At 37.7% G+C, this 15,612-nt stretch overlaps 1 protein-coding gene across 1 annotated transcript in view; it reads right to left on the reverse strand.

Moving 5' to 3' along the window:
• KHDRBS3 (KH domain containing, RNA binding, signal transduction associated 3) overlaps positions 1 to 15,612 on the reverse strand; it is a 199,861-nt gene that overhangs the window by 104,988 nt on the left and 79,261 nt on the right. Inside the window, exons 3-4 of the mRNA XM_011938134.1 lie at positions 6,169 to 6,285; positions 39 to 185 (exon numbers count right to left, since the gene is read on the reverse strand). Of these exons, the coding sequence (XP_011793524.1) occupies positions 39 to 185; positions 6,169 to 6,285 (264 nt within the window). The remainder of the gene's footprint in view (positions 1 to 38; positions 186 to 6,168; positions 6,286 to 15,612) is intronic.

Genomic DNA, 15,612 nt, shown 5'->3' on the forward strand with positions numbered 1-15,612 from the left:
TAAAGTACAAGTTAACAATCAAGAAAAATTGTACTAACAGGGATGAGGAACTTTTTGATTTCTTCCAAAGCATGTCCCATCCTGGCATAAGCTTCTGCAGGTGGGGCAAACACTTCAATGAGAACATGGAGATCATCATTGAGATGGAAGTACTTTGCTTCTCCACTTTTCCTCAACTCTTCTTCCTGGAAAAAAGAAAAAAGAAATCACATTTAAAAATATGTCATTGTAAGAAATGAAAAAATAAAAAATAAGTAAATAAAAACTAATCCCCCAAAATAGAAACAATCCATTTGGCACGCAGTTGTCACAGAAAATTCACACAACAGTAGACACCACTCTAGAAAAGAAGGTTTAAGCTATAAATGTGATCCTGATATTCCCAGGCTTTTACACACACTCCAAAGGCTTCCTTCCTACTGCTGCTGGAATAACATCCCACTCCAGATGCTGACTTGTAGGAGCTCCATCATCTGCTCACTTCCACTGCTAGGCTGTCTTCACCTTCTCCAGTCTCCTTTGCTCAACTCTCAGCAGCAGCTGCCCATGTTTCCCTTGTGCTTCTCAACCTGGCCAAGCTCACGTGCTCACTTCTACACTGGCTATGTGTGTCTGTGATACTGTTACAAGGCACTTACCACTATCTGAAATACCTTATTTTAAAAAACATGTCTATTTTCTCTTAGTAAAAAGTGATTACCATGGAGCAGACACTGTGGCTGCTTTGCTTAGTGATGCATTTTCCATGTCTAGAAAAGTGCTTGGTATACAGATGTTCAACAAAGATTTGTTGAATGAATGATTAAACATTCATTCATTGCTATGTCAATTTGCTCCTTCACATATTCATTCAAAAAACATTTCTACATACCAAGCACTATATTCTGAGAATAAAACAGTGAATAAAACAAAATGAAAGACTTTATTACGTTATTTTACACAATTATGACAAAAGTGTTTAATCTTTGTTTCCATAATGAAATGCAGGAGGAAAACTAGGAGGAGAAAAAACAGATTGTTAAGGAACTACTGATTTTGCTTCCCTGCCTTTTCCTAACTAACCTTCAATGTTAGGTCCTCATTTCAGAATCTGGGTCTTCCATTAGTCTTTGTTTCCAATGTTAATATCAGACAGATTAAGATTAACAGAAATCTGAGACTAATTTACAAAAGATAAGAAATCTTTCTAGTCTCCCAAAAAGGCTATCCCATAACTAAGAGAAACCCAGGAATTCCTGGCAATACCACCTTTTAATTTCACAACTAAGCAAGAGGCCAATGATGAAATGCTAGAGGCACATAAGCCTTGACTTCATCCTTGAAGGATTCAACTTCTGTTACTTGACTATTTGAACTCTTACGAAGAAAAGAAAGACTAATACACAAAGCAGGAAATGAGCATGGGATTTAGTCAGCTACACTTCCATCTCAGCTATGCCGATCCTAGCCGTGTGAGTTTAGACAGACTGTATGTAATCCAATACTTAATTTGCAAAACCTGTTTATTGGTAGCACATGTATATTAATGCAGAACTACTGAGAACACAAGGGACAGCTTTATATAAATGCTGGTGAAAGGAGACAGTGTATATACTACCTAGCACACTGCCTAACATACAGTAGGCACCAATACATGCTAGCTTCCATCATATTAATAGAAGCAGGCCAGAAACTGAATGAAAGGAAAAAACATAAGGGAATGTATGTAAATATAAGCTGCCACAATATTCTATAAATTTCCTTTGAAATTTGTTTTGACTATAAAAACCATTATCTTACGCCAACTCTTCATTGTTCTAATCAGAACATTTCAACCATCTGATCTGAATCTCTCTCATTGCTCAAGTTTTAAAAATTGGATTCTATGTACAGCAATTCATCTCTGAAAGCACAAATTATTGAAACAAACATTTATCCTTTTCTAATAGAGTACCAAAATAATGATTTTAATGAAAGATTGTAATTGTTCATTCTTATTCAAGCGTTTTTATTTCTATCACAAACTTAAGCTGGACAGAGAGGCTTTCTTACCATAGCTGTAGCCATGGTACAGTTCCATAGAGAGAGGAGTTATCACCGAACTACTCTATAGATTAATGATAAGAGGCAATGTGTTATTTGGAGAAAAACATAGATGTTGAAATTCTGCATTAAACCCCTAATCCAACATTAATTGTCTGACTTGGGCAGGTTACATTACCCTCATCTTAAAGGGGTGATTTTTAAGTGGGGAAAATAATAGTATAGTACTTATCTCAGAAGGCTGTTATGGTAATAAAGGAGTTAGCAAACAACACGTCTTTAGGATGAAGCCTTGCACCTAATAAGCACTCAGTAAATGATAAATGTAGTAACGATAATTATTATATAACTATCATTTTATTTACTCTATTATTGTATAGTATAGACGATGTAGGCAAAGCATCCAGCATGAAGTTTGGCACAAACTGAAGGCTCAACAGACCAGAGCATTGTCATGATTATTATGCTATGTAACCAACTGATATACATCAGTAATGACCCCCATAATTTCATAAACATAGCAAATAAGTGCAGAAAATAAATTATATTCACATTAGATTTCAAATAGTGAACACTTTTAAAATCTAAAAGGATGAGATTAAAATAAGGGAATCTCTTTAGAAATAAACATATTAACTGATAACTTCTGAAAACTAAAACTAGTAAAAAGGATCAACTGAAATCAATATTCAAGAATTCAGGCAGTGACTATAATACAGTAGATGGGATACTAGTATAATCTTGTTTTTTTTGTTTGTTTTTTTTTTTTTGGTTTTGGAGACAGAGTCTTGCTCTTTCACCCAGGTTAGAGTGCAATGGCTCAATCTCGGCTCACTGCAACCTCCGCTTCCTGGGTTCAAGCAATTCTCCTGTCTCAGCCTCTGGAGTGGCTGGGATTACAGGTGTGTACCACCATGTCTGGCTAATTTTTATATTTTTAGTAAAGACGGGGTTTCACCATGTTGGCCAGGCTGGTCTTGAACTCCTGACCTCAGGTGATCCCCCCGCCTTGGCCTCCCAAAGTGCTGGGATTGCAGGAGTGAGCCAATGCGACTGGCCAGTATCCATTTAAGTTGCAAACCTGTCACTTAAATGATCATCTGTGGTCACCCTCAGTAAAACGCTTTTGAAAGAATGACTGATGGATCATGTGACAGAGGCTATAGCACAGTATGGGACAAAATGAGGAGGGGAGTACAGGTGGGCAAGAGGTAGATAAAGCTGATGGAAAAGAGTTCAAAGAGAAAATGACAGACTAGGGGCTTTATGTTGTTAACAGTTCAGGCCCAAAGAGCAGCCAGAAGCAAGCTAGGGTGCACTGTTTGCAGCCACAGGTTGACGGGGTCAACAAACAGATGCAGAGTTCAAGTCTGTGTGCAGCTGAATAAAAATGCAGATGCCCAGCCGTCTCTTATGTGAGACTCAGGACACTGTCTGGATAACAGCAAAAACCTACGAATAAATTAAACCTAGGAACAAACTGACATTTGGGAGGATTCATACAACTTTGAGTACTCCAATAGTGAAATGCCACAGAGCCTTCCACAAGGCAAAAGCCTGTCTGGTGATCCTTTTCCCATGTTGCTTACATAGCTGAGGTAGTTCCTTGAAGGGAGATGACAATTCTCACGCCTCACTACTCCTCCTCCTTATCATCTCCTGGCCTACGATCAATCTCTGCTTAACTAAACATGCAGAGAACAAGAGAGCTGTGTTAAACCCAGGGAAAAGGCTGCTCGCATACAGTAACTCTATTTCCTAGTGTGTGAGCTTCCTCCTAGTCCTCCCAAAACAATGAATTTCTCTAATAAACCCAGATAATATATTCAAATTATCTGACTCTCAGATCCCAGCAAGCATCTGGGATATTTTACTAGAGTGACTTTACACCGAGGAGAGGAAACACTTAGCCAGTTTGAGAATTAAAAGAACTGATTCTGACCTAACGCCACTCCCCTGAGGGCCACCAAGCAGAGTGGGGCTTACGGGATTAGATGGTAAGGAGACTTCTGGTCCCAGTACACTGACAGTGGGTTCAGTGGATTCTAAATCCACAATGTATGCTACTCCCCTCCCTGGTTCCCGAGGGTCTTGATGAAATATATACAATCAGCCACTTGCAGAATCACCATATTGATTCCCAAAGACATAAAAATGAAAGAATCAGTGAATGGGTGATAAACGACCTGGAAAAGAGGGCCAAGCATGTAAAAACAGGGTGTCCCATGCAAATGCAGAGCAGGCATTCAGCCAGGTAGTCAAGAGGACTCATTGCAGCAGATGCTAGAGCACCTTATTCCCCAGCAGTCTCCATGCAACTCAAGGTGCTCATCAGCAAAATGGCCACGGTGGCTGGGAGGGAAGTTGCATTACTTCATAAAACAGATCCCGTCAAAAAAGATGACTGGCTATTGACATGCTGTATGTCCAATATGCCAACAACAGAGAACCTTGATGTGACAACATAATCTGGAAGGCCCACCAAGCCCTGACACCAAGCTGATAATATTTAGGATCCCTTTTATTATATGGGTAGTCAGGCACTTGCTGCTAACTTGGGCATACAATCCAGATAAAGCTTTGCCTTCCTTGTTTCCCTTCTACCTGTAAAATTCTTGGTGGATGCCCTGATTACTACCACTGTATGTTACAAAACACTGCTTCTGACCAAGCAGTGGTTCCGACCAACCCCCTTAGCAACAAACTAAGTAAGTGGGACACTGGAATCCTGCTTGTGGGTTTCACTGCTCATATCGTGCATTACCAGATGGCCTTATTAGAGCATGAACTAAGATATCAGCAAGGGTAGAGGACTTTCCTGCAAAATACACATAATTTCTGACCAACTGGCCAAATATATGTTTTCATTTTCTCCTACTGCCAGAATAGATGAGTCCGGGAATTGAAGTCGTAATTTAAGACAGCAATGTTTAGTGAGTAATTAAAAAAACCAGGCCATGCACTGGAATCATTTCAAACACCCACTGAAATTCATTCTGAGGCTCTACCCTAAACAAGTAGAGGTATGGGAATCTGTATTTTTAAACAGTATTCCGTAAAAATCTGATACATATCATGTTTTCCACTGCTGTCGAAAATATATGGGTGCTGGTGTCAGAAAACCATGGGTTTATTAACCATGTTAGTCGAAAACAAAAAATTTCTCAAGTTAACCCAGATAATACACTCAAGTTCTATGAATCTCAGTTTCTTTACATGTAAAATGAGGAAAATATTATCTCCCACCATTTTTCCAAGGATAACATGAAGGAATGCATGTAAAATGTTTCACACAGTGCCTGACTCACAGTGGCAGTTCAATAAACAAATACTGGCCATTTTTATTATAAAAGCTATTTTTAGCCTTTTTGTGAGGATGTTGGATTGCGTTGAAATCATCTGTGTTTAAAATATCACTGTTCAACATTTCAAGGTATGTGATCGTTCAATGTGGATCTGGTTCTCAGTAAATCTTTTAATAATGAGAAAACAACATGTGTCTTTAGAAAACGATGTAAGTGACACACATTATGATATGAGAAAATTCCTTTCAGAATTGGCATATTTAAGAAAATGATCAATAAAAATAATAGTATTTTTAGCTGGTTAAAAAACATGACTATTAATGTGAATACATCTAAGTAGAACAATTATGTGTTAGAACAATAAGCAATTACTAAAACACTTAAAATCACTTTTAATAACATTTTAAAAGGCATACAATATCAAATAAAAAGCAAAAATAATAAAAGTATATACATTATAAACTCAACTATATGTAATGTCTGCACAGAAAAAAAGACTCCAAAAACACTAATCTAAAATGCAAACAGTAATGATGAGACTATAGATAGCTTTTATTTCTTTTCACAACAATTTTAATGTTATCTTACTTCCTGCAAGGTGACATATTACAACTGCAATCAAAACTTTAAGTATTATGCTTTTATTTAATGTGTGACTATAAATGTTATAGATGCAAGTTTAGGTTACTACATATTCTGAAGCTGACCAGAGTGACTCAATTTTCTAAACAGTATCACAAATAAATCCCCTTATGTAACTATATATGAATACAGTGGATAATATAAGAGTACATAATATAACATAACTCACAACTTAGCCATTTTCTATAATTAATATTACCTTGGCCTTGTCTCTCATGGAACCTTTCCCAAGGATGGACATTTTTGTCAAGGTTTCTTCTTGTAAACGCTTCAGAGAATTGCCACGTGGACCCAGAAGTTTCCCCACAAAGTTGAACTAGGAAAAATAAACAACCAAATTTGCAGCATTTATATCTGAAGGAAATTTCTTAATCTTGAACATTAAGAAACACTGTAGTGTTCTACACATCACTGATTAATGGCAAATATTTAAGTTCCTGCTATATGCATCAAAATATGATGTTTCCCACAAACCACATAAAACGGGGCTAAACGTAAAATAAAAACCCTGATATATTTCTTTATATTTATTTTAGTGAAGGCTATATTCCACAACTGTGAATGAAGCTCATTTCCCAGAATTCCTCGGTTGCTATCCTAACTGTTTCAGCACACGCTGAATATCACCATGAGTGAACACTTACAGGATGAGAACGTAGGTGAGAAAAAATGACAGCAGGTGTCTCTAACATGCACTACACCGGTCACTGTGGAACACCTGGTTCCTCTACCCTTAGATCTGGTTACTCAATCAGTGAGAGGACTGGCCTAGATGAGTTCTTAAGCATTCGGTGGCTAATGGAAGCTTTACAACAAAATTTATTGCTTCTAAAATAACTAGCTATGGGAATGTGGGCCATATATTTAACCTTAGGTGTCTGGGGTTCCTTATTCAACAAGCAGAATAGTAGTGAATTAATTAAGGGTATGCCTTCTGTAACCAGACTACCATGATTTAAAACCTAGCCTTTTCTGTTTGCCAGCTGAATAACCCCGGGGCAAGTTACCTAACCTGTCTATACCTCAGTTTCTTCATCTATAAAATAGGAATGACAACAAGACCTAACTTCATAGGGCTGTTCTGATGATTAAGTCAGTCAATATAAATACTGTTTAAAACAATGCTTGCCAGATAACAGACACTCAATACGTACATCTTGAATAAAAAAAAAAAAAAAGTAATTTCACACAATTTTTAAAAGCCTTGCTATAATTAAGGTAAATCATGACTACTTCTTGCTTCCAAATAGAAAATCAGCAGGGAGGAAGCTGTTGCCTTGGCAAGATGCTTGATTACAAACTCACATAGCAGCCACTTCTTCTGTGATCCATGCCACTGCTGCGCTGCTGTTTCTAAGAGAAAATTGTTCCTCAATTTACCTAACTATGGCAATTGAAGTAATTTTCCTGAAATAAGTACTTAGCACTTTAAAAAATCTAAATGGTATTTTTTCCTTCCCACTTTTAATTGTATTGGTCTTCAACTAAAACTCAAATATATATTTTTAATCTTTGCATGTAATTATTTTTGCTTGTTAAAATGTCATTTTCAGTAAAATATTTTTAAATATAAAAGTTATACTTGTAGAGTTTACAAAGTCCAATACTACTACAGGGTGGAAAAAGTGGAGTAAATAGGAGCAAGAATCAGGTGGGACTGAGTACTGACCATACAATCCCACCTGATTCTAGCTCCCCATTCACTTTTATTATCTTTCTGACAATTCTATTATTTGGACCTTGGACATCCTGAGATGGATTGCTATTTCTAAATTTCTCTTTTATTATTTGTGTCTGTTTTACTTTCTGGAGAATTTAACTACATTTCCTATATACCTACTGATTCCTTCATTTTTGCTATCAAATGTTTAACTATGAATAGGACTGTCTTATAGCTGTTTCTTCTTTATGGTGTTTCGTTTATATTTTGTGGAAACAATGACATTTCTCATCCTTTCTGAAGATATCAATGACAGCAGCCAGTCCCCACCTTGGAGTTTAAAGTATCTGCTTCTTCCAAGAGTCTCCCCTTCTTCATTTTGTGAGCTGGTCTCTTTCTCTTTTATGGGATTTTCTCAGATGTCTGGTAATCCTCTACTATCTGTTCTTAAAAATTCAGGATTGCTGACTGGAAGTTCTGTCTTCATACATGGGACTTGGCAAGAGTAGTCTTCACTGTAAATATGGCAGCTGAGATATTTTATCAAGAGCTACTGAAATATCAGTATCTATACTTCTTTTCACTTGGGTGAGGCACTTCCCTGAAGAGAAACTCCTCAACATTTTAAGAGGAGGTGTTAAGCCCAGCTGCCAGAATACTGCTAATCCCATCACTAAGCAGACACACTTTTAAAGGAAACAATTCCCTCATTTTCAGTGTGACATCTCACCCTCATCCTCAGTTGTATCTGTCTGTGTCTTAGAGCCTCACAGTTCTCCAATTCAACCTCTTCAAGAAACCTCTGGTCTTTTGCTAGAGTGTGGAGGGGCAGATGCCTGGTTTTGTAAGATAAGAACATCTTGTGATCTAACTACTTCTTATACCTTTCAACCAAGTCTACTCTTGTCAGTTCTACTCCATAAATCCACCTTTACCGTAATTGCTATCTACAATTCCTGAGGGCTCTTGAGTTTTCCCACAGTAATGAACATGTTTCTGGTTGAATTCTTCTCTGCCTGCCAGCTCAGGGTTCTGCTTTCTCTGGTCTCCATTACCATTTATCTATTTATTTTGCAAGCACCAAAATTTTATAGACATCATTTGCCAATTGTCTCACTCGCCCATTCTTGTGATTTAAATTTATGCCTTTTTATTTCATTTATATTTATTTTAATAGGTTTCAAAAAGGGAGCAAAAATAAATTTTGATAGTCAAATAGTCATAATTATTTTGCATCTTAAGTGGTCAAATAGTTCCCAAGTGATAAAAATTAAGAGGCTTTAGAAACCATCCAGTCCAAACATCTAATTTTATATGGAAGAATCTGAAGTCCACAGAGAGATATGATTGATTAAAGGTCACTTGACAGCATTCTAGGCAAAAAGAAAAAGCATTTTATATGACTTTTATATACCTTTAGGAGTTTATTTTTTCCACTTCTGTTAGTGTTTTGTTCACAAAAAGTATATAAATGAATACTGTGACAACCAGAAACACTTTTATTTTCCCTTCTTTTTCCTCTTAACTCTGTTCAACCATTATCTCCCTAGTCAAGTTAGTTCAATCTCCCAAGTCAAATTAACCCTCCCGAGTCTCAGACTTTTCATCCACAAAACACAGATCATACTACCTACTGCGGGTGCAGGTTGCATGAATTAAATAAGAAAGTATATGAAAATCACCCACGAGAGCAGCCAGCAGATTGTGTATACTTGATGCCAAATTAGTAAGTAATAAATAGATGAATTTAACTGTTGTGGATATATACAATTTTATCTGAACAAGACCCACCTTCTCTGGAACTGCCTCCCCTTCAGAACCTATGGCAAGTGGGACAAGGCTACCAAGGGAGCCACCACACTGAAAATGGCGTGACCTGGCCCAGGCCACCCAGATCGGCCAAGGAATTGGTCTTTGACTGGAAGTCAAGAGATTCTGAAATTTAGAACTAATTATGTGGCTACTGAAAGTCCTGAGGGCTGAGTCACAATAATGGTAAATGTGCTTGGTTGCTCTGTCAGGTTCTCAAACTGCAGATGTTGCATCACCTCCCTGTGGGACATGTAGAAATATTTAGCATGTTTATTCAGTTGTCACAATGACTAGGGTCACTACTGGGACTTATGGGCAAAGGCCTATAATGTCGGACATCAGAAACAGATGGTCCCGCCCTTCACAGAAGTGTCCTGTTTAAAATGTCAATTGTGGCCCGGGTAAGAAATACTGCTAGAGGGAAAAGCCACAGACAATTTCCTAGGCTTAATATCCTTATTACTGTCTTCTCCATTTGCAAGTTCAATTCCTCCATGCATTCCATAGGACACCCTAAGGTAGGTTTTCTTTGTTGTTGCTTCTTCTTCTTGTTTTTTTAAGAAAAAATCCTTCAAGCTAGTCACAGTACTCGCAACAAGAAAAGGCCTCACCAACAGATGGACTGAGTATGTATTTTGGACTTTCTGGATGGCACAAACAATAAACAATGAAAGCAGCACAGTTCTCTTATTTGCCATTAGTCCCATAACACCTCCTGATGTCCACTTGCTATGGGTTCTGAAGGGGTGTCATCACACAGTGCCCCCATCTTATCAGCAATGTGAACACAGTGGTTTCTTAGCATTTCTAGTCTTCAGTTTCATAATTTCCAGGTGTGCCTTATAAAAGTCATTACATTTCAGGGGTATTATGAAGATTAAAATATCAGATAAAGTGCTAAGCGCTGTGACAATGTTGAATTTTACCTGAGCAGCCCTGTGCACCCAAAAACAGTGATGATTAAGAAATCTCCCCACCCTTTTGTGTTTCTGGAAAGTGCTCTTTGCAAAGGACCACTCTTACCCACATGCCTTAGATAAGACTCACAGATGATCCTTTATTTACCTACAGCAAGAACAGACACAAACCCTTAAAATTTCCATTATTTTGCCGCTCAAAAATTAGCTGAACTGTTTGTTTCCACTGATCAATCAGAAAAAGACATATATCCTGAGTTAAACTTTGCTTTCACTTCTCTCCTTTATTCAGACCCCTGAACTTTGACCCATCTTCAGTCTGAACCAGCAGACAAGCTCTACCCGAAGGACCCTCTGGAAAACAAGCCAAGCTCGGGGTAGTGTTGTCTGATCACCGTCCCATCCTGCCTCTGCCACCCATTCATCCCACTGTCCCACACCATTCTGGCCTCAATCACTTCACCCATGAAAGGAAAGCCCTTTTCTGCCTGATTCCTGAGATGTAACTTACAGTTTTCATGGTCAGGTCTTTCTCCCTTTTTAATAACCCCTCTCCCTATTGCCAATAGTCCCTTTCTGTGCTCTTGCAATCACCTTTTCAAATAGTCTCTCCTTATCCATGTCCTGATTTGTTTTTTATTTTAAGACTATATCTGCAAGACAGTAAGAAATAAGAAAATACATTTTAACATTCATTTGTATAAATAATCTAATTTGTCCATTAATACATATCTTTATTAATATTAACAAATATTCATTTATTAATAATGTTATTTGTTCACTTACATGGAAATTATCATTTTACTAATTTGCAAATTATCATTCCTAAGACTAATAATTTTTCTCCAGATGTCAATTATTGTATCTCTCACAGACCCACAAATGTTACATTTTTAAACACAAACCATCCAAAGCCCCATTATTTTCTCCATTAAAGATTAGCTGAACTGCTTGTTTCCACTAATCAGGAAAAGTCACATACCCTGAGTTGGTTTTCCAGTGATTATGAAGATGGTTATAACAACATACAGTAAGTATATCTGAGTTTCACTGCATGATGTATAAGCTACATTAATTATATTATTCCCTGGCAAAGATCAAATGCCTTTCTGAACTGGCTTTAATTGATCTAAACTATATTTGTGACATGACACTGCTCCTTGGGGAGCAATTACAGTTAAGCTGTCATTTCATAAACAACTAAATCTCAAGAACATGTCATGGTCCCCATTAAAAGGTTTCCCGTAACTGAGTGCTCATCAAAAAGTTGATTAGTATAATAAAGGGCTATTTTACTGACCTCTAACACAACACTCAATACTGAACTTGGAAACTCCGCCACCACAGCTTCAAACATGCTCTTCTTCCAGAGTCCCTTAGCCCAGCAAATGGAGCCACTGTCTTCGCAGCAACTCAGGCCTGAAGCCTGCCACCTACTGCATGAAGGCACTGACTAGGCCTGTGTGTTCACCGCTTTATCTCTCCAACATGAATAGAGAGGGCGTTTAATACATCTTAATGATCTAATTAGTTATATGTTAATGATTTTACCTCCGAAACATCTCTTAAACTTGTCCATTTTCTTCAGTCCTACCGCAACCACCCTAGTCTAGGCCCTCATCTCCTCTCCCTGGCCCACTGTAGAGTCTTTTCTCTATATCCACTTCCATTTCCTTCAATCAACAGAAAGGTCTTTTTAAAACACAAGTTGCCCATATTACATCTCTGCTTAAAATACAACGATGTGACTGTCCTGCGAACCTAAGTGCCAATGTTTTGCTACTGCTGTGAAAAGCCCTCCCCGAGCAAGCTCTGGCTCACCTCTCTAGCCTCAACACATTTCTGCTTTTAATTTTAGCCATTCGGGATTTTTTTCAGCTTCTCAAAACTGCTGTGCTCCAAGAACTGCACATTCATTTCAGATGTACAGAGTTGGAAGGAACGTCATATCCACCCTTTAAGCAATTAAAAAAAAAAAAAAAACTGGACAGAAAGCAAATTAACACTGAAGTCCCTGGGCAAAAATTATTTCTCCCTGTAGGTATCTCTGTCCAGGCATCTAAAGGGAGGAATAAAACTCAAGCATTTGCTCATCTGGGGTGGGCCAGCATGAGAGTATGAAGCCCTGGAAACCACCCAATTAGAAAAGTTGAAACCTTTCTTAAAAGCTTTTTCTGCAAAAAATCCCTTCTAGCCCCCAGGCAGTCACAGAGAGAGTCAAAGAGAATAAAGAAACCACTTCCTCTGGGGAGCTAGTGGGGGAAAAGGGAGGTGAAATCTGCCCAGACCCACCTATCCTATACCCTTCTCCTGAACAAAAGCCTAATCTTCAGGAGGAATCAGTGTTTAAGGCACCATCTTAGAAGCAGAGATCATGCCCTCGCCACACAGTAAACCTGCCAGTGCCTTGACCTTGAACTTCCCAGCCTCCAGTACTGTGAGAACATAAATTTCTGTGCTGTATGCATTCCCCAGTCTCAAGTATTTTATGGCAGCAGCACAAATGGACTGGGATACCTTCTGGTATTTAAAAAGAAAAGTCACAGTCTGCAAAGTTAAGTGACCCATAGGATAAAAAAAGAAAATTTCTAATACAGCATTTTGCAACTGAGTTAAACTTCTTGATCTAACACACATACAAATATATAATAACTATTCTATCCCATAAAGACCATAATGTTATATTCAATTAAAGACATCAAAACTTTTTTTCAGAACAAACTATATTCTACAGAAATTATGAGTCCCTATTTGCAAGTAACAGGTATAAACTACATGATTTTCACACAAACTTAACTGACTTGGCAATGAGAAAATTAGGGACAGAAAAGTTCCACTTTAAGGCTATCTTGGTTATCCACTACTACATAAGAAACTACTTCCAAATTGGATGATCTTGAAAAATAACTGTCTTATTTATTTGCTCACAATTCATCAATCTCGGCACTGTTGGGGGTAGACAGGCTCATGAGTTAGTGGTGGCTGTCAGGGGGGACCTCGATTCCTGCTGGTTTGCCTGACTCTTCACCTGAGTATCTTAAGCTTCCACTTACCATGGTAGCCTCAGCATGATGGGTTTGTGCATGGTGTCTGATTTCCAAGATGAGAAAAGCAGAAGCTAGAAGTCTTTCCTAAAGCTCAGACTTGGAACTGGCATTGTGTCAGTTCTGCTGCATGCAATCAGGTAAGCGAGATGCAGAGTCAGACAAACTCTGGGAAGGGCACCACGCAGGGCCTGAAAGCTTGCATGTGTGGTCATGGGGGCAGAGCACAATATGTACACTACACCACTGATAAAAATGACAAAGCACCACTGATCAAAAAGTCAAATTTTAATACCCTCAAACATTATGGTCTTTTCTAAGGCCTGGCGAGCTACCTGCCTGCCGCCGACTTTTTCCTAAGTTGGGAAGCAAGGCGGTGATTTCTCTCAGTGCAGAAGCCCTGTCTTACTCATCTTTGTACCTCAATGACTGTCTAGAACAGCACTCACTTATGACAGGCAAGCGATATTTCATGCATACAGAAGTGAATGACAAATGCCAACTGAAATTCATGCCCAAAAAGTATTAATCACTACCCAAGACGTTAATTAAAACAAAACCTAGAATATACTACACAGGCAGAAATGAAAGGAAGCACATTTTTGGTATATGGGGTCTAACTGGCCAACAAGGACTTGTAATTGAGCTTAAGTTCTAAGTGTTTATTTAAAAATGTTAAAAAAGACACCCGAGAAGAATTGTAAAATAAAGGATATTAGTATTAGATAAACAATGTAAATTTATTTCTCTAGAGGTGGGTCTAAAGTAGAAAGTAAAAAGGAGGATATAAAGAATTTTTTTAAAAAAAGTCTGTATACAGCACAAGATACAGACAGTTCTCAACTTAGAATGGTTCAACTTAGGATTTTTTTGACTTTATGATGGTGTGAAAACAAAACACGTGCAGTAGGAAACTTTATTTCCGGTATCCATACAACCATTCTGGTTTCTCAATTTCAGTTCAGTATTTGATAAATTACATGAGATATCCAAGACTTTATTATAAAATAGGCTTTGTGTTAAATGATTTTGCCCAACTATAGGCTAATGTTGAGTGTTCCCAGCATATTTAAGGCAGGCTAGGCTAAGCTTTGATGTTCAGTAGCTTAGGTGTATAAAATATATTTTTGACTTACAATATTTTTAACCTACAAGGGGCTCATTGGGCAAAAACCCTACTGTAAGCTGAGGATTGGTATATATCGCAAATCAGTTTAACAGCTAAGAAACTGTGAGAAAGGAAAAAGGCCAGAAAGCAGGTCCATTAGTACATTCCATAGTGATAGCAAATGTAAACACTACCTATAGGTTATTACCTCAAATATTCCACAGTAAAGTTAAGTTAGGCAATGTAAGAATTATCCCCACCCACATTTACACCTTTGCTCCTTCAGTGGGTACTGTGTGTGTATACACACACATATTTATCTATCTAAAAATCATATGCTTGTCCTATCACTGGTTAATACTGCAATGCTTACCTAGGCCAAGAGATTCTTCATTAACACTACTATACATAGAGAAATAGTTCCGATGGAGAAGACTGTTCTTGTCATATCCAACTGGATCATAGTTGTTTTTAATTTTTTTATAAGGCTGAGTTGTACTAGGCACAAAAGAAGTATCAGCTCTGTGGTTTTCTCACTAATTTAGATTGTATTTATCAACAATCTCTAATTAACAGTGTCTTTTGCAGTAATATTTGCCACTGGAGGACATGTTTAATTAAAACTATCTAATACAACCCATAAATCTGCAACCAGACACATATGAATAGCTGTATGCCCCAGTACACTCGAAACAAATGAATTACTAAATGGTGTTTTGTTTTCACATCATCATAAAGTGAAAAAATCCTAAGTTGAACCAATGTAAGTTGAGAACTGTCTGTATCTTGTACTGTATCTAAACATTTTTTTAGAAAATTCTTTATATCCTCCTTTTTACATTCTACTTCAGACCCTCAACTAGCAAAACACAGTTATATTGTTTATCTAATACTAATATCCTTGTGAGATCCATTGTGGAATACCCCCTTTCACTTCAGGATACTGTCTCAAAGTGCATACAACTGGACTTAGATGAGTCATGTAAGGGTACTGTATTAATCCATGCACTAAATATTAATAAAGTTTAATTTCTTAAGAGCATAGGCTCTGGAGTCAGACTTCTAGGGTTCAAGTACCTGCTACTTAGTAAGTTTTAGCACG

This window comes from Colobus angolensis, unplaced genomic scaffold (assembly GCF_000951035.1).
Source record: "Colobus angolensis palliatus isolate OR3802 unplaced genomic scaffold, Cang.pa_1.0 Scaffold17, whole genome shotgun sequence".
In the NCBI taxonomy this organism is placed as follows: domain Eukaryota; kingdom Metazoa; phylum Chordata; class Mammalia; order Primates; family Cercopithecidae; genus Colobus; species Colobus angolensis.